Raw genomic sequence first — 22,524 nt, forward strand, 5'->3', positions numbered from 1 at the left:
TAACCCTTTGAAACCTGAGAAAATCCACCTGATTCTTTTTCAAGAACATAAGGAGTCAATGACCCAAATACTGGTAAGACATTGAAATTACAAGAAAATTAACAATACATTAAAAAACAAAAAGTAAAAAAACATATATGAACAAGGAAAAAAACCCAAAACAGAACAAAAAATTGAAAAAAAGATATATATATAATTTTTCTGTAAAATAATTTCTGAAACACATAGTAATTATAAATACAATTTTCTGGAGGAAGAAAAAAGTAAGAAGTACAAGAAAATTACCTGAAAATTGGTTTTAAAAAAAGAAAAAAAGCTTAAAAAAGCCAAATTGATGCAGCAGATATCCGGACTTTCTGTCCCAAGAATGAGGCGAACTCTTTGGAACCTGAAGAAATCAATCCGATTCTTTTCAAGAACATCAGAAGAAGGCAATGAGTAACTTTTGAAGAAATAACACAAATTTTGGCAAGACATTTAAGTTACAAGTGAATTACCAAAAGAAAATAACCTGAAAACAGTGCTTAAAATGTTACTTTTTGCTATAACATAATTTCAGAAGCATATATTAATTGTAATTTTTTAGAGTAATATTTTCTGGATTTTTTACACTATTTTTTGTTGTCCTAAAAAAATATTTCTCAATGTCTCTTTTCTTTGTCAGGTTATTTTTCTTGCCACCTTTTACCAATTTCTTCAATCTCATGCAATTTGCAGGATATTTCTTGCAAATTTGCCTTTTTTTCCATGTTTTCAAAATAAATCATCTGTTTTGGGTTTTAAGGTTTAAATGTTTGTAAAAGTCGACACAAGAAAACTCATGTCGATTCAGATTTTTGACTTTTGGCTTAAAGTCCAAATACACTGAATCTTCATTAAGCACATGTATTCTAAGCGCAGTTGTAAATGTGATTTATTGACAAGAATAACCACCACCATTATCACCAGTCTGTGTGTCTTCTGTGTCTTCATTTTACAACATCGATATCATGCGGTGTTACACCCAGGTTTTGGTCAAACCAACAGCATACAATAATAGATCCTATACAAACATACATACATACAGTATCTATACAGGATATATCTATATTGATGAGTCATGTACAGTAGATCCCCATGGTGTTCGAATCACAATAGTGGAATACATAGAAAGGACACTTTCTGGTGGATCAGAACAACTTCCTGCGGTGCACCTCAGACGGCTGGCATGGAAATCAACACGTGGTGGAAAGCTGTTTTAAATAAATCTTTTCTTTCTTCCAGACTGCCACTGATTTCCATTCACTCCAAATAAAATAAAATAAAATGTAAAAAATAAAATAAAGTTAAATAAAATATGACAAAAAACTAAATAAAATATGAAATAAAATAAAATAAAATAAAAAATAAAACAGACCTTAATACTTAAAGATACTTAAAATTTGTAATTCATCATATTTAACTTGTTGACTGCTTATATTTTGAAGCCCAGTTGTCAGAAGAAAATTTTGACATTATATGTTTCTGCAAACAACAAATATGTTAAATTTCAACATTTCAGGGTTTCACATTGATTTATTTATGGCGAGCTGCCACGACTGAATGATTTTTGCTGAGGCTAAAGTTTACTTTCACTTACAAACGGCTGTTAATCTCATCCATTGATGTGATCTGATCAGCTCTGAATGGATCACAGATCAATTATCCATCCTGAGAGTGACAAACTGCTGCAAGGAAAAAAAGAAGTCATGGAAACTCCGCTTGTTGCATTGGCAAAAAACGTCTGATGATATGATTAAATATTAATATATATATTTTTAAAACCTATCATTGGTTTGCAGAAATGAACAATGCAAACATTTTTTCAGGCTCTTTGGTTGTATTTTGACAAAGTGAAACTCCTGTTGCATGAGTGAATTACTTTCATACCATACCAGAAAAAAATGTGATATATAAGACAATGGCTGTCTGGAAGGCAAGGAATGGGATTTGCTGCACCAAAGTTTATGAATGTTAGGCATTTTGCCCTGAATTTTCATCCTCCCTGGGCTACAAAAGCAGCAAGATCATGGGACAAAACTTCTCCACTAAAATCTCAGCAAAGACTGCTGATGCTGCTATAATGGATTTTATTCAGTTGTGTAAAATTTCACCATAATGCTGCACGACATTAATCTATAATCACGTTTTGCAGCATTATTGTGAGATTTTACACAACTGAATTTCTTTCAAAAACATGGGAAGAAGGCAATAAGCAACAAAAGAAGAAAAGACCCCAAAATTTGCAAGAAATTACTAAAAACGTTCAGAAAAATTACCTGAAAATTAGTTTTAAAAAAATAAAATAAAAATGGCAAACAAGACCTGGAAAAAGTGCTTAAAAATGATGTAATTCTGTCAGTCATATATCATTCTGTGTTCTTCCCATAGAAAACGGGGCAAAATATTGACCAGTTCTACATAAAATATGTAATTAATCAAACAGCAAACAACCACAATGACTGAGGAACAATACCAGCTCCATTTGAACCTTGCTCGGCCTAATATCTTCGCTCTCTTGAGTCTCAGTTACATTATTTAACATTTCATGGCAGCCATCTGAGGTGTACCAACTCATATCCAGCTATCTGAATGAGACTGGCTGTTGTATATAATTAAATTCTTTCCTTGGAGACGTCTGAAGTCAGCCGTTAATACAGAGGACAGTCATCATCACTACACCAGAGAAAAAAAATAGGCACTGATTTTTTTTTTCAACACAAAACATTTCAGACTTCATTTCCATTGACTTTACGTGCTCAAATCTATTTACACCATTAAGTTCAACTGCTTTTGCAGATCTCAATTCCAAGTCCAAATGTTCACATTCAGGGGCGGTATTCATAAACATTACTCAGAAAATACTCTCAGAGAGCTCCTAACTCAGTCTAAAAACTGTTAGCAAGGAGTCCTAGCTTAGGAGTGATTTAGAAAAATTCTCAGGGAAACTCTGAGCAATGACAGGACAGACACTTTTGTCTTAGTGAGGAAGTGTGGTTGACCCCGTTGCTAGGTGTGATGCATTTTTTGAACAGATGTGATTGGTTGTCACATGCACACCCTTTCGTGAGCCTGCAAGGTGTGGACACCCAGTGGAAATAAAATGAACTGCATCACAATATCAGACTGTGAAAGTGTGGTTTGTCTGATCACAATGCTGCATTTTTCCAGTTGCCCAAAATCTCAGTGTCTTCATCACATTATTGCCTTGCAAATGCCACAAACATTATCTGAGCACCATCTTATCTTTAGCGTTTCATTACCTCAGTGTCATCCAGCTTTTGGAGATTATTTCTTCTACCTTGTTGTGTTTCTGCCATTTTTTTCTCTCCCTAAAAAACTCTTGAGGCTCCTAACAGTCCTCCTCTCTACTCTTAAAGGGCCAATAACACCAAGACGTGTCACTAGAAAAGCGTCACCAGCAAAACCACATTACGCATTTTTCTGGCAGGTGTTGGGTGCACATTAAAGTTAAAAGATTTTTAACTTTTCAGCTCGAGGCGTGGAATCGCATCGCTCATCAATGCCACTTTTTGCCAGGCGCCAAGTATGTGCACGCAGCCCCGCTCCTATCTACCGCGACACGTCTCGGTGTGATTGACCCTCAACAGTTTTTCACTGTAGGAGCTCTCTTAAGGGCTCAGATGCTTTGTGAATAACTTTTACCTTGACCAGGGTCTGGGCCCATATTAACAAAAGTTATTAACTAACATATTAACTAAAAGTTGCTCCTAGTGACAGGATTCTACGAAAATGCTTTAAATTATGATTTTTCTAAGAATATCCTCTTAAAGTTACGGCTAAATCCTCGTAAAGATAAAAATTATTCTCAAAGGGTCTTAAGCTTCAAGAGAGCTCTAAAGGTGAAAAACTGTTAGGAGTAGGAAGGAAGACTTTAAAGAGGCTTAAGCGTTTCTTAAACAGAGGAAGAAATGGCAGAAACACAAAGTGGTAGAAGAAATATTCTCCAAATGCTGGATGACAGTGAGTTAGTGAAATACTACAGATGAGATTGTGCAGGGATAATGTTCGTGGGCGATCTCATTAGAGATTTGCACACATTAGAGTTCTCAACGGGCCCAAAAAGTTACAACCCGAACTGATCCTGCTCGTGTGAGTTGAAGCCCCAAAAAACAGCCCAGCACTCCACAAAGATATTTAGAAAACTGCAAAATGCTCCAGTGCAGCACTGATGAATGGTCTGTCTCAACCTACCATCAGTCATCGGTCAAACAATGACAGTACTTTCACAGTCTCCCATTGTGATGCAGTTTATTTCATTTCCACTGGGTGTCTGCACCTTGCAGGCTCACAAAAGGGTGTGTCTGTGACAACCAATCACATCTGTTAAAAAAATGTGTCATACCTAGCAAAGGGGTGAACCACACCTCCCCACTAAGATAAAAGTCTCTGTTCCTTCCTTGCTCAAAGTTGCTCTGAGACCTTTCCTAAATCACTCCTAAGCTAGGACTCCTTGCTAAAAGTTTTTAGGCTGAGTTAAAAGCTCTCTGAGATTAGTCTTATAATTTTTGTGAAAACGGCCCCAAGTCTTAACTTTAAAAGGAACTTCTCAGAAAATAGCATAATTCTCATAATTTTCTTAGAGATTCGTCACTAGGACCAACTCTACGTACTAGGAAGCTTTGTGAATACGACCTCTGAATCTTAAAGCTGCATTAATTGATTTTTTAGGCCACTTGGGGGCAGCACGACAAGATAAAAGTTGGAGTTAGAAAAGTATTTGTCTCTACACATCTGGCAGACACAGAGCAATATTAGCATTACGTCTCAGACGGCCTGTTGACTATAAATCCAATATTCACTTTTTTAAGTCTATTTTTGTCTCCATGAACTCATGAGAAAAATATCTCTTTAGCTGCTAAATGCTACGCTATGTTTGGTACTGGACTGGTAGGGCACGAGGGGTTTATCGTAGCCGTTTAGTTGAAAATAGCTGCCTGTTGCTTTTAGCTGTTCTAGCTGATCTGCAAAAGTTTACGTACACAGTGTACAGCTGTATACATCCCAACTGGTTAAAATAATAATTCAACAAAGTCTAAAATCAGGACATTTAAAATATCACAAGATGCAGCTGAACCTGAACGTACACTAACCTTTCATCCATCACTCCTGATCATTTATTCTTAATTTTTCGTTTTTCACACCAGATTACCCAACTCTCCAGTCTAAATCTGTGACTTTATCATAAAATTACGAGCTTAATGTTATAATACTATGACTTTTTTCCTCCTAAATTCGTAATATTGTTACTCTCTGGAGCGTTCATTAACAAGCTAGATGAAAATGGTTGGTACCAATGGATGCCTTAGATTGTCTAGTTTTAATATATCACTACCTCCACACTATCTTAAAAAATAAACGTGCCACAGTCTTAAAAAGACAGTAATGTCGGCCTCCATTTTTTTTTGTCATGGAAGGCTGGTGGGGTGGCCGGCAATTGTATCGGGGTGGCCATGGCCCCCACGATCCCCCCTAGGGACGCCACTGGAGATGAATATTACAGCATTGTTGGGTCTCTGCGGATTCATCACGAAGAATGACTTCTTTTAAATTGCACATTTGATCCAGTGTTGTAAAACATGTCGATTGGTGCAGCTTTAAGCTCGTGGCTAATCTTCTAATGGCTTCAAAACCATGGAAGAACAGCACGGAAATGAATTCTCCTCATTTAAATAACCACATCAGATTGTGAGTCAGTTTGTGTGTGTGAAGTCTTCAAAAGCCAAATTCAGCATTTCCTTTTAAATATATGTTAGTTTAAAAAAAAGGAAACAAATTCTATATTTAAAGAGTATTTCCATGCTGGCTCGACCACAGCTTTGGTTCTAGATTTGAGCAGGCAATGCAAAAGAAGTCTGAGCTGAAAGTAATGTGGACGGACACGGACATGACTGCACAGTGATCCACTGTCCCACCACTCTGTTCTTTTGCACACATACTGAATTGCACAGCGTCATTTGGGCCTTGTTGTTACACACAGTTAAAGGAAAAATGTGTCATCGCTCAACCAGAGAAACCCTGCATGAAGGGTTTGTGGTTGGAACCACATTTGGAAGAAAAGAAAAATCAAGCAGCAAAAAGAGAAATTAGGCACCTTAAACGGCATCTCCAAAGGTCTTCAACAGTAGATTGTCAAGTCTCGGGGTTATAAGATACAGAATTATACTTCTATATATTTTTTGGACTGTGCAAAGAAACAAGCAGGTCCATTTGTTTACGTTCCATCGAAGGACTGCCTTTTAAACTGCTGGGGGAAACTGTTTCTAATAAGAAGCCCTTCTTCACTGTAGAGTCAGCGATGAAGCTAATTCAAAGACAGAAGATTTACCTGATTTTCATAAACACGCAGTCTTGTTTTGTTTGTAGACTTTCATATCTTAAGTGTGCATTTGTAGTCAGCATAGCTGCCTTCCAGGCGACTGACCTGGGTTTGTTTACAGGCCAATAAATGCAGCGACACCTGTACAACTAAAATGCTTGTTTCACCTGAAGCACAATTTAAGTTCAAGTTCAAGCTGGAATTTCTCATGAAAATATTTGTAATTCAAATTCTTGTTTGTTTACTTTAACATACAGAAGCTGCTAGTTTACCCAACACACTTCTTTTGACCAGTGACATGGCTGAGCATACTTAATATTTCATTTTGGTCAAAAGGATGAATGATAAATAAGGGAGATGCTTTTCTCTGCTGCACTCCCACTCAAATATTAAGGGGCTGTTTACACAGCAATGGTTCTTGCATGAAATGTTAAACTTTTGTTGCTGTTTGGCCTTTTGTTACAAATACAATGGCACTTTGGGGGCAGGAAAACGTTTCAAACCAGGTTCCAGAGTGTAATCTTTTGAGAACGTGACCTCTTCTGTCGCCATGTAAACTGGCAGCGCACGGATCCTGCGAGAATGATGATGTCATGGCCGCATTTTGCTCACACACGTGGTGTTCCTCTGTGGTGTGTCATTACAAAGTTTCACTGTCAACTACAGGCCTGGTATGCACACTACTGCGTTTCCGGTTGTTTTTGCAGATCCATGTACACGAGGATCGTTCTAACGGTATCATATGAATTTAGATTTTTAAAAAAAAAAAATCATTTCCCTTTTTGGTGGGGCCTCATCTAAATGTGGCCTTAGACAGGTCAAATAGTAGCCCTGTCGCCACCAAAATTAGCGTGTGCACATGGGTCTTTTAAACACAGTTAAACCAGCTGAATATAGGCTACAGACTGCTTTCCCATTGCAAGTAGAGCAGAGCTGTGTACACCACTCTGCAGCAGATAAATAAAGCTTTCTGTGCACGTGTATGGGTTGTTTTTTTTTTTTTTGGGGACCATTTGATGTCACAGACGGGCAGGAGAACAGCTTAACAGTAGAAAGCACCACGGATAAAGATCTGTGAAAAATTTATAATGGTTACTTTCCATTTTGTATCTCTTGCTTATTACTCATCTTACTTTCAAACTCAGTGTAGACTAATTTAGATCGATGTTTGAGTGCCACTTAGGTGGAGACAGGCCGAGTGTTGCGTTCCCAGCAATGCCGATCGGAGTTGGGGCCGATAAATAGCTGTGAGTACTGCAGAGTCACTGGATCCTGCTGTGAATGCCGATCGTACACATTCTCATTGCATTAAACAGCCAGATGGTAGCGAGTGCTTGTAGGGTTTTTTGTACAGAGAGAAAGGGGGTTTTAATATCAAAATTTCCTTTTGATTAATTACCAAATTTGTCACTGATGAATAATAATTTGTTTCTACAGTAGCTGCATGTTCACAAATTACTGATATAAACATTCTGTCTTTAAATTAACTCCATAGTCCTGAAGGCTGTCTATATGGTCTTACATCCAATATCTATTTGTAGTTTAATGCAAGTGATTTTAGCCCATAAAGTGTATAAATATCCGATATCTGCATTGGAATTTGGGTAGTTTTATGATGTCCCCAGTGTATGGAACATCTCATGTGATCCTATTCATCCATAGAGGTATTTATATTGTGACATGGCTAAAGGAAGGAAAAGCTCGCTGTATCACTGGATGCAGGTAAGAAAAGAAATCCACCATGCAAGAACTCTGACAAAGATAAATCAGTGGTCCAGTTTGCTGTGTAAGACCAGGCTTACATGCACATAGTGAGTCTTCAGTACATAGAGTGGACGAGGAGAGAGGGGTTATTCAATGAAGATGTCTTCAGTGGGACAGGAGTAGCCAATGTGCTCCTTGTAATACTGCCGGAAGGCCCTCCTGAGGGACACCAGAGAGGACAGTTAGGAAATTACAGGACAACACAGACCATAAGACAGGGACACTCAACTTGTTTTGCTTGGGGGTCACTTTTGAAAAATGACAGGGGGCCAAGAGCCAGTCCTGGCAGCCTCACATATGTTTTTAAGACATTTCTTGGATTTTAGAACGTTTTTAGGATTTTAGAACATTTCTCAGTTTGAAGACGTTTGTAGGATTTTAGGACATTTCTTGGATTTTGGGACGTTTCAAGGATTTCAGAATGTTTCTAGGATTTTAGGACATTAGGGGCTTAGCTAGGACCTCTGTCAGGGTTGCGGGGGATCCTACATTAGCATTTTTTTGGATAAACAAGCTCTATTTTGATGCTGTTTTATGCACTTTTGCACCTTATGTTACTAAAAGTACAACACAATTCCCAGTGTGAATTTTTATTGTGAATTAGAAAATAGTTTGGGGATACCGTCAGGTATCCTCCTGGGGGTCCAATTTAGCCTGCGGACCGTGAAATGAGTTCAACTGCCATTAAGAAGCAGATGATAGACGATAGCAAATATCTGTTTATGCCGGCCTTACACTAATTGCAGATTTTAAAGGAGAGTTTTTTTTTGTTTGAGTTGTGTTCTTGCAGAAAAATAAAGAATCATTAATATGAAGTATTTCTTAAAGGGAGTTTGGTGTAATGTTTGCTACCAGGAGAACAATGGGAAATAGTATTTATAGTCTTACAAAATAGTAACCCTGCAACATCCTCAGTCTTGGCAAAGTCTTGAGTGTGACTAAAAACTCACACTGTCTTTGGATGTGAGAGGAAGTCAGACTTTGGTCTTTTTAAAAATAAAATCAAGAGCTTTTTACTGTATGGTAGGCATTAGTTGTCTTATCATCTACCACTCTGGTTTTAAAGTCTGAGTATCTACAAAGGATGTGCAAAGTTTTATGTTGCTAGAAGCATAATAATATTTGCTTGTGGTTACTGATGTAAATAGCATTTTAATGCTGCACCAGTTCACGATTGATTAAATTACTTTTTATACTGTTGTGTTATTGTGTTAAATTCATATTGTCATGAGAATTGGAGCTGGTGGACCCAAATGTAGGAGAAGGCAGAGAACTGGTAATTAAACAGATAACTCTTTCTCCCAACAAACAGAAACATCAGAAAGTCAAATCAAGGATCCAGCAAAGACTGAAGTGAAAACCAGGACTTAAATACAAACTCGACTGATGAGGGGATGAAGTGCAGGTGGAGAAAAAGAGCAGAGAAGCTCAGGTGAGGAGAATAAGGTGATGAGGCAGAGAAACAGGCAGAGAGCTGATAGAGAGAAACTGAGGAGCAGAGAAGGACCAACGAGCTGATGCAGGACAGCTGTGTCGATGGTAAACGAGGGAGAGGCAGCACAGGAACACAGGAGGAGAAAAACACAGAAAACTGAGACCCAAAAACCAAGAAAACCTAATAATCTTAATAATAAACCAACCAAGTGAAAACAAAGACAGACTAACTGATGAAGGCAACTTAAATGAGTTTTTATAAAGACACTTAGTATGATCAGGAGAAATCATGCTGCTGTGACGCTAAAATATGTTTCATAAAACAGCTCAGGTAGCTTTAGTTGTACTTGAGTAATTACTTAATTTCCTCCACAGGTCCAGATATTCAACAGTAAAAGTCAGAAAACGTATATAAAACACACAACAGAATAAAATAGAGGATTGAAAACAACACTAAAGGTCTTACCCTACAGACTCTGCCAGAGGATGTAATGTTGTCTCTGACATCATCACATGACAGGCAAAGCGCTGTTGGTCAGGATGTTTGGTGATGAGCCCAAAATACCTGCAGGGCAAAAATCCGCATCATTCAGCTTACAGGTTTATTTACACATATTTGTCGGGACAAACCTGCTGTAGTAAACACAGCGCTAAGCCTAAAGGGACATATTCTTCCTCTTATTTGTAGTGCTGTCTATCAGTCTGGACTGTTCTGGTGTCAGTTCCTGAGTTTTGGAGAAATCACCACACCACAGAGATGTCTGCCTTCCCTCCGATGTTATTTAGCTAGATGTCAGTCAGGTCGTTGGTTGCCAAAAAAACATATTTGAAATACTCAACAACGTCCTTTTCCCAGAAGTTATGATCTGGTTACTTAAATTAAATTAATAAATTAATTAACTTAAATTAATCCACAGACCTTGTTGTGAACATGTTGATGCAGCTGTAACAAAGTTTTTTGTATATGTACTACTTTGAGTAATTTTTCTTTTACTTCAGCTCTTTTTTATCACAAGTTTTATACCTCACTACATTTCAAGTCACATCTGTTAATGAGTAATAACAAAAGTCACATGAATCAGTCCTGATAAACTCAGTGGTTCCCCAAGAATTTTTTTACAGCCGTGGCCAGATCACGATTTAATCGCACCTAAAAAAAATTAAGCCAAACTCGACATCCAAGTACCATCCATTACCTTGGAGAGGAGACAGACATCTTTACAGTCAATATCTTCAACGCTCAGCTACTCAAACAAAAACAATGTAGACTGATAAACAGTGCTACAGTAAAGAAGAAATTTTATTTTTAATATATATTTTGCGCAAACCTTCTCTTTACATTTCTGAGCTTCAGTTTGTCATTAAATTCAACGGCTCTTAACAGAATAAGAACACTTTAATATGAACATTTCTCACGAAAGTGTGGGAATTTATTAGATCAAATAATCCCTTAAGTAGTCCGACTCACTTGCTGTGTTTTGGATGACAGCCACAGAATGAGATGTTCTTCAGCTGGAAGAAATGGAAACACTGGTCCCCCTGACAGAGACAGAAACACGGTTTTAATAATTGAAATCTAGTATATAGTATATGAAACCTGAGCCAATTGGCTTAATTTCTTTCAAATACATGTGAAGAAGGCAATGATCAACAACAAAAGAAAACCAAGAAATTAGTATGAAAAGTACAAGAAAATTACCTGATAATGAGATAATAAATAAATAAATAAAAACACTTGGAAAGGGTATTAAAAAAACATTTTCCTTAGCATTTTCTAAAAATTTTCTAAATCTACTAATTTGTTGCATTATTTTACCAAGTTGCTCATTGCCTTTTTTCCATGTTTTTGGAAGAAATTTAAGCCAATTTGCTCAGATTTTTGATTAGCTTGTTTTACATTTGACTGCCACAACACAGCACTAAAAAAAATTACAGCAAAGTCTCTTCTTCCAAACATTACATTTAGGCTACCGGCTGCAGGTTTTCTATCAGCTGGATTTGAGGAATTGTGACACAAGAAGGACGGAGGGCAAACAGATGTGTGGATACAGAAGTGCACGTACCCGATGAGCAGATTGACACTGGTCTTGGACGCTGATCTTCACACCTTTCACACTGACCTCCACCACACAGGGCGAAGGAGGCTGACCTGCTAACCGCCTGTTACACGCCACCTGTTAACACAAATCATTAGAAAATCAGTCAGAAACAAACCTTTGACAAAAATATTTCAGACTGGTCTGTAGTGTTTGGCAAGTCTTAGGCCACACTCGCACCAACACATTTTTCATTCCAAAATTGAATTTTAAAACAAAACTATCTCTGTACGTACACAAGTTTTAGCACCGTTTCAGAAATAATAATTTTAAAAAAGAAAATTGTGGTTTGTTTTAGTCGCTCTTTATAAGGAACACAAAGTTTGGGTGGTGGATGGATCCAACAAACCCCGGACTTTCATGTGGGAGTCCGGTGTTCAGCTCCCGTCTGAATGTGATGGTTTTTTTTGCATACACCTAACCGAACACGGGCCTTTATGGCATCCCGGAGTTGGTTGTCATGTTCTTTTGTTGCCTAAACATAACTATGTGCAGCGAAATCCCACCATGTGCTTATGTCGAAATCAAGTTTAAGTTTTTGATTTTGCGGCGACTAATCTCATTACAACTAAGACTGCAATTTTTACCACCAATATTGATACCATACATGTGAAAAAGAGAGAGGCGCTTCTGGTGTCCCTTTATTCCCTATGAATAAATGCTTTTAATGCCTTTCAAACCATCCCGAGTGCCTGGATCTGTTATACCACAGTGTTTTGGTCTTTTTATTGACACCATACACGTGAAGTTTGCAGTTATTTGCAGGCTTTACAACTTAGCAAGATTAATTATTCACCTTTTAAGAACCCCTACTTGTCTTCCAGTAACAAGCTACTGTACTCTCACCACAGGAGTCAGCACCGTTTTAATTAATATGTTTGTTTTTTTTTCACGAAGTGAGGTAACCTGCTGCAAAGTAAAAACAACACGTAAAACATGAGGTGAAAGGAGAGAACATGTGTCTTTACAAACTAAGCCTGGAGCTAAAGTGTGCTGTAATGGACTTAATAAGGATTTGGACTCAGTGAGGGATTTGGAGGAAACACTGTGATTAAAGCTGCAACAGGTACAGCTCTGCACTTGTGTAACACACTGGACTGGAGCCAGTTAAAGGGTCAGGTCAAACAAATCTCAAATAACTCTAGTTTTATTTGTCTTGGCTTTGAGATTTCTGCTTCCACTCCAAAGAAACAGGTGTAGCTGGAGATAAAAGACATTTCACCCTGAAAATTTTCATATTGACCCACCTCAGTCCACCTGTCTACTTGTATTCTACAGACCAGAGATACTAAACTCGCTTTGCTTAGGCCACTTTTTAAATGTCAGGAGGCCAGGGGCCAGCAGTCCCATACATGTTCCTGTGATTTTAGGACATTTCTTGGGTTTTAGGACATTTCTCAGATTTTAGGATAACAGAGGCTTTGCTAGGACCTCTGTCGGGAGGTGCTAAGAATCCTCCACTAGCACTTTTTTTGATAAACAAGCTGTATTTTGCTGTTGTTTTTTGCACTCTGGCACCTTGTCTACTAAAAGTATAGACCATCAATACGCTGTAGGTTTCCTTCTGCATCTGCTGTTGATGTTACAGGATGTCAACAAATGCACATGGTGGGATTATGCTGCACACGGTTATGTTTAGGCAACAAAAACAAATGATAAGTAAGGTAATATGTAGGCACAGAAGTAGTATGAAGTATGTGAAGAAGATGAGGACGTGTTAGTTGCACTGTGTACCTTCTGCATTGCAGCACAAAGCATGTCGTTGCCTTTGTGAATAGGCACCTGAACCGAACCCAGGAATCGCACCTGGAACTGCTCCACCCAGCCGTCTTTCTGGACTGCGAGAGGAAAGGAAAACAAAGAAAGATCTTAGACTATGAAATGTTGATGATGCTGTTTTTATGTTCCAGTTTTTTTTTTGCAACATACCTTGGTTAATATCTCTGGCCACCTTGACAGCATAGAAGGCAGGAAAGATGCCGGTAGCTCCGGTCCTCATGTTGTAACCCTGACACCACAGGTCCTCAGACTGGTTCAGCATTAACACGGGGTCGTCTGTCTCCAGGTACAGCTCGTCTGCATGACGAGGAACAAACCTAAAAACGGGCATAAGAATCATACAGATTTCAGTCTAACGTGTTTACCTGGAAATGCCACATACTTTGTGTATATTCATATGTTTTGACCTGTAGGCAGCTCTGTGGCTCTGTTGTCTCTCCACTCCATCCAAAACACAGGAGAACATCCCAAAAGATCCAGCACCTGAACAAAACAGCACTGTTACACTTAAAATCACAAACTTAAAGTTTGTATTTTGTGTTGTATCACCAAGTGATGCAGTTTCAACTGACAGTAACTGAGGAATGGAGAGCCCGGATGGCCACCACCATAACGATTGAAAAGAAATCTTAGAGCCCCAACATGAAGGATTTTTAAATTAATAGAAAGAATACTCTGGTAAGTCTTGGCTGTATAAGCAGCATGAAAAAATATCTGACATTAGTGCACACCACTACTCCCAACCCTCCGCCCTGGGGACCTGTGAATGAATGGACTGCAAGCCACACATAGAGTAAACACCATAGGAAACCGGCTTGGATTTAAGACAATATTTGAAGAGGCCAAACCACAGAATTACAACTTCTGGGTCTGCAAAGTGATGCAACTGGGCCCTCGTTTTTAATATTTGATCCATTTGGTCCAATAATATTTTGAAAGTGAGAACAGAAGCTTAATTTAGCAAAGATACACACAGAGGTGATATATAAAGTAAATCTCCAACCTATACATCAGTCCTGCCAGGACTGTAACATGCATTTCTTGATATATGAAGAAATAAAGCGGTGATCCTCAACTTACGGCCCACAGCCCAAATGTGGCCGCACAAATATTTTATAATTCACAATAAAGTGATTCACACCAGGAATTATTTTTGTACTTTTAGTATACATAAGTGCACAAAACAGCATCAAAATAGAGCTTGTTTATCAAAAAAAGCGCACCCCCTGACAGAGGTCTTGGCTAACCCCCTAATGTCCTAAAATCCTAGAAACATGTTAAAATATCAGAAACATGTATGTGTCTGCAGCGACTGACCGCTGGCCTCCTGTCATTTTGCAAAAGTGGCCCCTAAGCAAAGCAAGTTGAGTATCCCTGCACTAAAGCAACTTTAGTTATTTATCTTCACAGGACCAGAATTCGCAGGAGCATGAATATGAATTTACAAATTATTTTTGAGTTTAGCTTAATGTTGGGAGAAAATACAAACCAGTGGCGCTGTAATGACTGCTGTTATTGGGAAACAAGTTGAGAAACTTCTTGGTCCTCGAAGCTGCGGCCCTTTCTCCGTTGGACTCGTCTTCCTCTGAAGTTGTAGTTGACGTTACCTTGGACTGCTTGCAGATCCTCGCCACAACTTCCCTCCTCCTCTTCACCTCCTCCTCCCTCCTCCTCTTCAAATCCTCTTCCCTCCTCTTCCTCATCTCATCCTCCTCCTTTCTTCTCTTTTCTTCCTCTTTCCTCTTGTCTTGGGGCAAAAAACAAGGAAAAGTTGAATGACTAGCACCAAGAAACAAGACTCAAGACTATGCAAACAGATCAATCAGACAGTGGGGTCCCTTGACCTCTGACCTCGAGATATCTGAATGAAAATGGGTTCTGTTAGTACCTAAAACATGCACTTTTTTGCATGCAGCATAGATGTATTATTTTCGCCTATTGTGTTTGAATACTTCAGCATATCCAGGTCCCTAAAAAGTCTTTAAATTGCTGCCACGAGCTGAGAACACAGGTGCATCTAATCAGACTGATGTTAGAGGGGAACTGCCTCGCCACAGCCACCAAAGCCCTATTTTGGAGTGTGTGAGTGTGTAACTTCAGCGCTGTTAAATGGATGGAAACTGACTGCAGATCAGCCAACATCGGTCAACACAAAAAGTCGTTTGATTCCCAATCAAGACAGTCTGGTAAGATTTGCTGTCCCTCGTTCATATGGACTTCAAAACTGTTTTGAAATGCAAAATAGTCAGCCTTTTTTCCACCTACTTATATGTAACATATATAATGGATATACAGCAGGGATACTCAACTTGTTTTGCTTAGGGGCCACTTTTGCAAAAGGACAGGAGGCCAGGGGCCAGTCGCAGCAGCCCTTTTTATGTTTCTAGGATTTTAGGACATTTCAGGGATTTTAGGATGTTTCTTGGATTTTAAGATGTTTCTCAAATTTTAGGGCATTTCTAGGATTTCTGGACATGTCTACGATTGTCTGACATTTCTAGGATTTTAGGACATTAGGGGCTCAACTTGGACCTCGGGGGGTGCAGGGGATCCTTGTTTAATGGACTCTGGCACCTTGTGTATACCAAAAGTACAAAAATAATTCCTGGTGTGAATCACTTTATTTTGATTGTGAATTACTAAATGTTTGGGGGGCCACCCAGCACCCTACTGGAGGCCAGATTTGAGCCACAGGCCATGATTTGAGGTTACTGCTGTGAGACCATACCTGGGACAAAGTTTTAGCCCCACTACTGGTAGGATTTTGGAAAAGGAAAACATCAAACAAGCTATCCTGCTTTTAGACTTCAGCCACTGTTGAATCATAGTACTGCATTTTGACAGAGTTGAGCTCAGCCATGTTTAAATGAATCTGCATCGCTACCTTGCTTCTTTGCGTCTTCTTTCCTCTTCCTCTCCTCCTCATACTCTGGGTCTTCCTCCTCATTGGCTGACTGGTAGACCGTCTCTGCATCGCTGTCTTCATTGTGCTCGTTGTAACCGTGAAAGCAGTCCTTGAGGCTGACCAGCTCCAACTGAGCGTGTTCATCCACCACCAGAGTGTATTTAACAGAGTCATAATTCAACCCCGCTGTAGCCTCACTCTTTGGTACCGTCTGAGCAGCCGCACAGTCTCCCTGAGTGACAGAGTCGCTGCCATTCACCTTGGCGTTGTTGTCAACTTTTCCCCCCTCTGTATCCACATCTGACTTGGTACAGTCCATCTCTGCTTGTTTATTACTATCAAGGCATTGGGTCAGACCATTTTGGACGTTCACACAGGGAGTTGGATCTCCCTCCCCCTCTTCTTCGCTGATGTCAGGGTTGGTTCGGTGGGAGAGAGAGGGATGCAGGGGCCCTGGTGGGGGCCCCTCTGTGTCTGAGCTGAGGGACATCCTGTTTGACCCCCCCTCGCTGCTGGATCGAGAGAGGATAGGGGGGTTGTCCTGGGTCCTGTCATGGTTTTGGCCTGAAAATACAAAATATGAGAAGACGTCAGATATAAGGAGTAGAAAAGTGATTTTCAAACTGCTTGTTTGGGAATAAAGGTATTTAAAAACAACTCCACGTTTTACATATTTAGAACTTCTTAATAGATTTGATTAGATTTGATGTGCCTTCCCAAAAAAAGTCATGGTGTAGCATGATACATGTATGTAAAAGAACAAACTTGTAGGCCTACTGTTTAGCAAGTTACAACCAGAAATTTACCCGTACTACTCAGAGGCCTTGTTCACAAAGCTCTTTAGTACTAATATTTGCTCCGTGTGACAAAATTCTTGGAAATTTCTTAGAATTTTGGCATTTTCAAAGAATTTTCCCCTAAAGTTAAGGTAAGACTAGATCTTCATAAAGATAAAACGTATTCACAAAGCATCGTAGCTCCTAAGGTGAAAAACTTTTAGGAACAAAAAGCAGGACTTTTAAGAGGCTTAAGAGTTTCTTCAGTGGAGGAAAAAATGGAATAAACATAACGCAGGAGAAAAATTCTCCAAACGCTGAATGACAGTTAGTTAATGAAAAGTCACAGGTGAGGTCGTGCAGGGATAATGTTTGTGGTCCATCTAATTTGAAATGCGTTCACTTCTATCACATCGAAGTGACGATATAATGCCAGAAACAATGGGATCACAACAAGATATTTGACAACTGGAAAAATGCATAATTGCAGCAGTGTGATCACACAAAAAGCGTTTTCACAGTCTGATGTTGTGACAAAGTTCATTTTGTTTCCACTTGTGTCAACACCACACAATGGTTTTCTTATGATGCAGATTAAAGTGAATATGTTGGGTGCTCTGAGATCAGAGATCAAATTAGCGATAATGTTAAGTCATTAATGAGGTTACCATGTATGTTTTCTTTTTGCTTGTTTTTTTACAAACTGCCATTTTGCTACTTATGACTGTTGTTTCATTGTTGTTGGATTAAGAGGATTACTGTCACCTTCAGAGCAAAAAACACTTAAACCACTGTACAGGTGAGTGCTGTGTTTATGGTGTAACTTTTTTTGATCTCTTTTTTTTAATTACACAGACAGGATTAGGAAAAAAGGTATTCTGCATCCTCAGCCTGGACTCTGTTGCAGAATAACTTTAAACTCAAGAAACTGGTGTCATGAAATGTTTTATCTAAAATGAAAAACTTAGAAGCAGATTATATAGTATGTCCATGTTTTAATGGGATTTTGTCTCCCTGTGTGTCTCTTGAAAAAAAGATTCTGAATCTCAATAGGACTAACCTATTAAAATAAAGTAAAATAAAATAATAACACAAAATAAAATAAAATAATAAAATAAAATAAAATAAAATAAAATAAAACGAAACGAAACGAAACGAAACGAAACGAAACGAAACGAAACGAAACGAAACGAAACGAAACGAAACGAAACGAAACGAAACGAAACGAAACAAAATAAAATAAAATAAAATAAAATAAAATAAAATAAATACAGTGTTAGATCTAAGACTACCCTCCCTTTGGAAAAATAAAAGTTGCAGCAGCCACCACCCTGCGCTCTACAGGTGGTTCGTTACCTTGGTCTTCGGTCTTGTTCTGGTTTCTCGGAGCTACCGGTGTGCGTGGAACCACGTTGGCCGTCAGATAAACTTCCTGGTTCAACAGTATGTTATTTGGTTTTCCTCTGTTGACCCCTTTACCACCTGCTTTTCCTTTCCCATCAGCCCCTCGGCTTTTCAGTCCGTTTGCTGGCCTCTGATGTCCGTTTCTCTCTTTGTCCTTCCCCTTGGACTCCTCACACAGTCGTCCTCCTCTTCTATCCTCCTTCCCCGCCGTCCCTCCATCCTTCCCTCTGACGTCCCCCAGGCTCCTCTCTCTCATCGCTGTCGCTCCTCTTCCTGCTCTCCTTTGAGTCCTCGGTGAGCTGGAGGACTGTGTGTGTGTGACTCCGGTAACCTGTCTTTCCCGAAGTCGGGCACGTGTGTCTGCGGCGGTGGCCTGAGTGTTGCCTCTGCCGTTTACTCCATTGGCTGTGGGGGGTTTGGGGGCCGGGCGGCGCGTGTTGTGACGAACTTTGTCCTCCGCTTTGGGTTTGACATCCGGTGGTGTGAGATCCCCTTAACACACACACACACACACACACACACACACACACACACACACAAAAACAAAGTATCAGATTATGTGTTAGGCAACCAGATGTATACAGAGGGATTATCAAAGTAAGTAAGCCGCTTGTCCTGAATAAATGACTATTGGAACAATCACATGGTTCATTTAAAAAAATTCAAGAACATTTTTGCTGAATTCTTGAGGATCTGTTGCGCCTCTTGTGCTGTCATGCGTGGACATCACTGTTGCAGCTGGTAAAGGTGGGCCTAATTTTTAATACTTTATACACTGCTGAGTAGCTTAAAGGAATAGTTCAAATTTCTTCGAGTGTGGTCATATGGAGTACTTATCCAGAGACAGTATATTACACAGCCGAATGATATCTACTTTATGTAATACACTGATTATGGATAAGTATGGTATTTAACTCTGTATGGTATTTAATCTGAGCTATTCCTTAAACGTTTAATTTTCATGTCAAAATATGTTGATTATATTTATGTTGCATTAATGATTAAAATCTGAAAAGTAACTTGTATAGATAGTGTTTTTTCCCTTTATTTTCTCTTTTTTATTATTGTCATTTTTTAAAAATTATTTATTAATTATTATTATAATTATTTATTTATTTATTTTATACAAATTTTATTTTATTGTTTGTCAATTTGTTTTTAATCTGAGATGTCTTTGAAAATGTGGAGAGCACTGTGTTGTTAAGTTTTAAAAAAAAAATCAATAAAAATCTGTTTTTAAATAAAGAAATTTATCAGGGTTACATTTTATTCATGGGTACCCTTTCTTTATTTTTACACAATTTGTCTGTTCTGTCGGCTAATTAAATCACTTTCACTTAAAGCCAAAGGACAAAAAAAAAAACCCTTCGAACGTTTTCTGACTGTCACATTGGCACATTTTTGTTTGGCAGCAGTGCTGAATAAAATCCTGTCACTTTCATTTCTTTCTTGGCAGCGCACTCAGCAGTAAACCTGTGTAAGTCATCTTAGATGCAACAGCCTTTTCAATGGATAGATTAGCGAGTCAAATTTGTCCTGAGACTTTAGGGACTACATAATTTGTGTGTTTTAAATAATTATGATCCGGTTAATTCTGCTGACAGACATGCCTGTTTTTGTCCTATTCAGCTTCCTTTTTTTCCATTTTCTCCCCTTCCTCCTCTTTCATCTTCCTCTTAAAAAAAGCCTGGCCCTGATCAACAAATTAGCAATCATATATATATATATATATATATATATATATATATATATATATATATATATATATATATATATATATAAAATGGTTTATGTTTTTTCATACTTATTTCATGTTCATACCTGTAATATGTGGGGAGGAGGAGCGGGAGTCCTTCCAGCTGTCTTTCTTGCCTAAAGAGTTATTGTTGATGGAGTCCTGGAGAGAGTTAATGAAACAAAGCAGTAGTGTAAGAGCAAAAACCACATTATTGAGTTATCTCACTGACACTGACACTCACACACACACACACGCACACGCACACACACACACAACCTGAGGTGTTAAACCATAAAGCCCTGTCTGCTTACTGTATCTAACTGAGAGGATTATCAATAGCAAAACCGTTGCACACGGAGGAGCAGGGATCTGCCGCCTCCCCTCAGCTCCTGCAGGGTAAATGAGGTTCCTCCAGAATAATTCAGACTTTCTACAGTGACAAAAAGCAGAGACTAATAGAACTAGAGACTACAGATTTGTGCAAAAAGTTGAGTGATATTTTCCAGATGTTGATGCACAATTGCGAGATGACTTCGTTTCCACTGAGTGATGTTATTCGACCTCTCCTCTGGTGATAACACTCTAAGAAACATGGTGATGGATGTTCAAAACATTAGCAGGTTTATTTCTGTTGCAGCCACCGCACTAGCTGTCATTATCTCAAATCCAAAGGGACGTAGGTGTGTTATGCTAGCGATAATGGAAAGATGAGCCCCCATATGAGGGATTTCTGGGAGGTGATCGTCCACGATTTCACAGAGAAATTGTGGATTCAAAACTTCCGGATGATCCGCTCAACTTTCTCAGAGTTATGTGATGCAGTAACAGCTCTTGTAGCTCCTGCTGCATCATGAGGGAGCCAGTTTCTACTGACAAGCTCATAACCATAGCATCATGTGACCTAGAAAGCCAAAAAAGTGTTTCCATTGTAGTTTTGGGAAATATGGCTTTTTTGCATCACCTGAAATACCACCTCATGTAAGTGTAAAACCTTTTTTTGCGATAAATGAGTTTTTTCTTAATTGACGTGTTTCCATTAGGCTTATTTTAAATTCACAACTTGCAAGTTGAGGGTTAATGGAAACACGCCTTCTCTTGTGTTACATGTCATACTCATCATCCCTCTTTTGATTCTGCGATGCCAGCATGCTTTCTAAAGTCACCATGGAGCAGCAGGATGTTGCTGACATTTGGTTCTCTGTAAAAATGGAGGCGCAAAGAGGAGACTCCGCACCAGCTCTACAGTGTGATCTATCTATCTATCTATCTATCCATCTATCTATGCCAGTAAGAGGATTGACCATCTACCAGGAAGTGTGTGACAGTGCAGCTTCAACGTCACGGTAACCACGCAGAACGCTGACTCACTTACTGACATCCCATCATGCATCTGCTTTCCCTATTGCAGACCCCATTCTGTTACTATGGTTGCACAGTGTGCGTGCGTGTGTGTGTGTGTGTGTGTGTGTGTGTGTGTGTCAGAGAGAGGGAAAGAACCTGAGTGCGTCTCTCACTGTTAAGCACTTTCCTCTCTGATGACGCCGTCCTTCACACGGGAACGCTACATTTTCATTTCAATGTCCAGACAGAAATCTAATGAGCCAGTTTTATCAATAACAACAGTCATGAAGCCATTTATTATTTTCTGATGTTAGGAAATGACTGTGACACTGTAAGAATGCAGTTGGAGGAGTCTGAAGGGAAATAACTGGCCTGTTGGTTAATTAACCAGCTACAACTACTTCCTGCAAAGCTGTTTCCAAACCTCCACTGACCCATAAAACAAATGTTCATCCCAAAAGTCTCATGTCATCAGAAGATCAGACAGGTCTCACTCGGAGCACAGCATACACCTTTTTAGGCAGTAGTAGTTTTTGCATTTAGAGGCATTGATTGAACCTTGATTTGACCATTTTAGAGTTAATGGTAGTGTTGTATTGAATTAAACTGTGGGTCATTTCCTACATAAGTGTAAAAACAAAAAAAAAAAACGTATTTGCTTTGGTACAACTACATCTAAAGTACATTTCCATTAGAGTGACTGTTTTTATACACTTGTATTTGAAACTCAGAAGATTTGCATGATTTCTTTCTAAGACATGTAGAGAAGTTACAAGTTATGAGATACAAGAAAATTACCTGAAATTTAGCAAAAAAAGATAAGAAAGGTTTTTAAAAAAAAAAGGTTAATAAAAAAGTACAAAATTACTTAATATATACATAAAATACTTAATAATAATTATTATTAATAATAGTATTAAAAGTAGTAG

General features: G+C 38.7%; 1 protein-coding gene across 2 annotated transcripts in view; it reads right to left on the reverse strand.

The window, feature by feature from the left end:
* Positions 1–895: 895 nt before the first annotated feature.
* Positions 896–22,524, reverse strand: part of mapk8ip1a (mitogen-activated protein kinase 8 interacting protein 1a) — a 28,191-nt gene continuing 6,562 nt past the window's right edge. The window contains exons 2-12 of one of the 2 annotated variants that reach the window (XM_042496445.2): positions 20,338–20,413; positions 18,469–19,008; positions 16,316–16,900; positions 14,921–15,178; positions 13,839–13,914; positions 13,582–13,748; positions 13,387–13,490; positions 11,620–11,730; positions 11,025–11,095; positions 10,023–10,121; positions 896–8,281 (exon numbers count right to left, since the gene is read on the reverse strand). In XM_042496445.2, coding sequence (XP_042352379.2) covers positions 8,209–8,281; positions 10,023–10,121; positions 11,025–11,095; positions 11,620–11,730; positions 13,387–13,490; positions 13,582–13,748; positions 13,839–13,914; positions 14,921–15,178; positions 16,316–16,900; positions 18,469–19,008; positions 20,338–20,413 — 2,160 coding nt within the window. In that variant the 3' untranslated portion in view covers positions 896–8,208. The remainder of the gene's footprint in view (positions 8,282–10,022; positions 10,122–11,024; positions 11,096–11,619; positions 11,731–13,386; positions 13,491–13,581; positions 13,749–13,838; positions 13,915–14,920; positions 15,179–16,315; positions 16,901–18,468; positions 19,009–20,337; positions 20,414–22,524) is intronic. The other variant, XM_088079696.1, reaches the window with a different exon arrangement.

Source organism: Plectropomus leopardus, chromosome 7, assembly GCF_026936395.1.
Source record: "Plectropomus leopardus strain MGB_pleo_1.0 chromosome 7, ASM2693639v1, whole genome shotgun sequence".
Lineage (NCBI taxonomy): Eukaryota > Metazoa > Chordata > Actinopteri > Perciformes > Serranidae > Plectropomus > Plectropomus leopardus.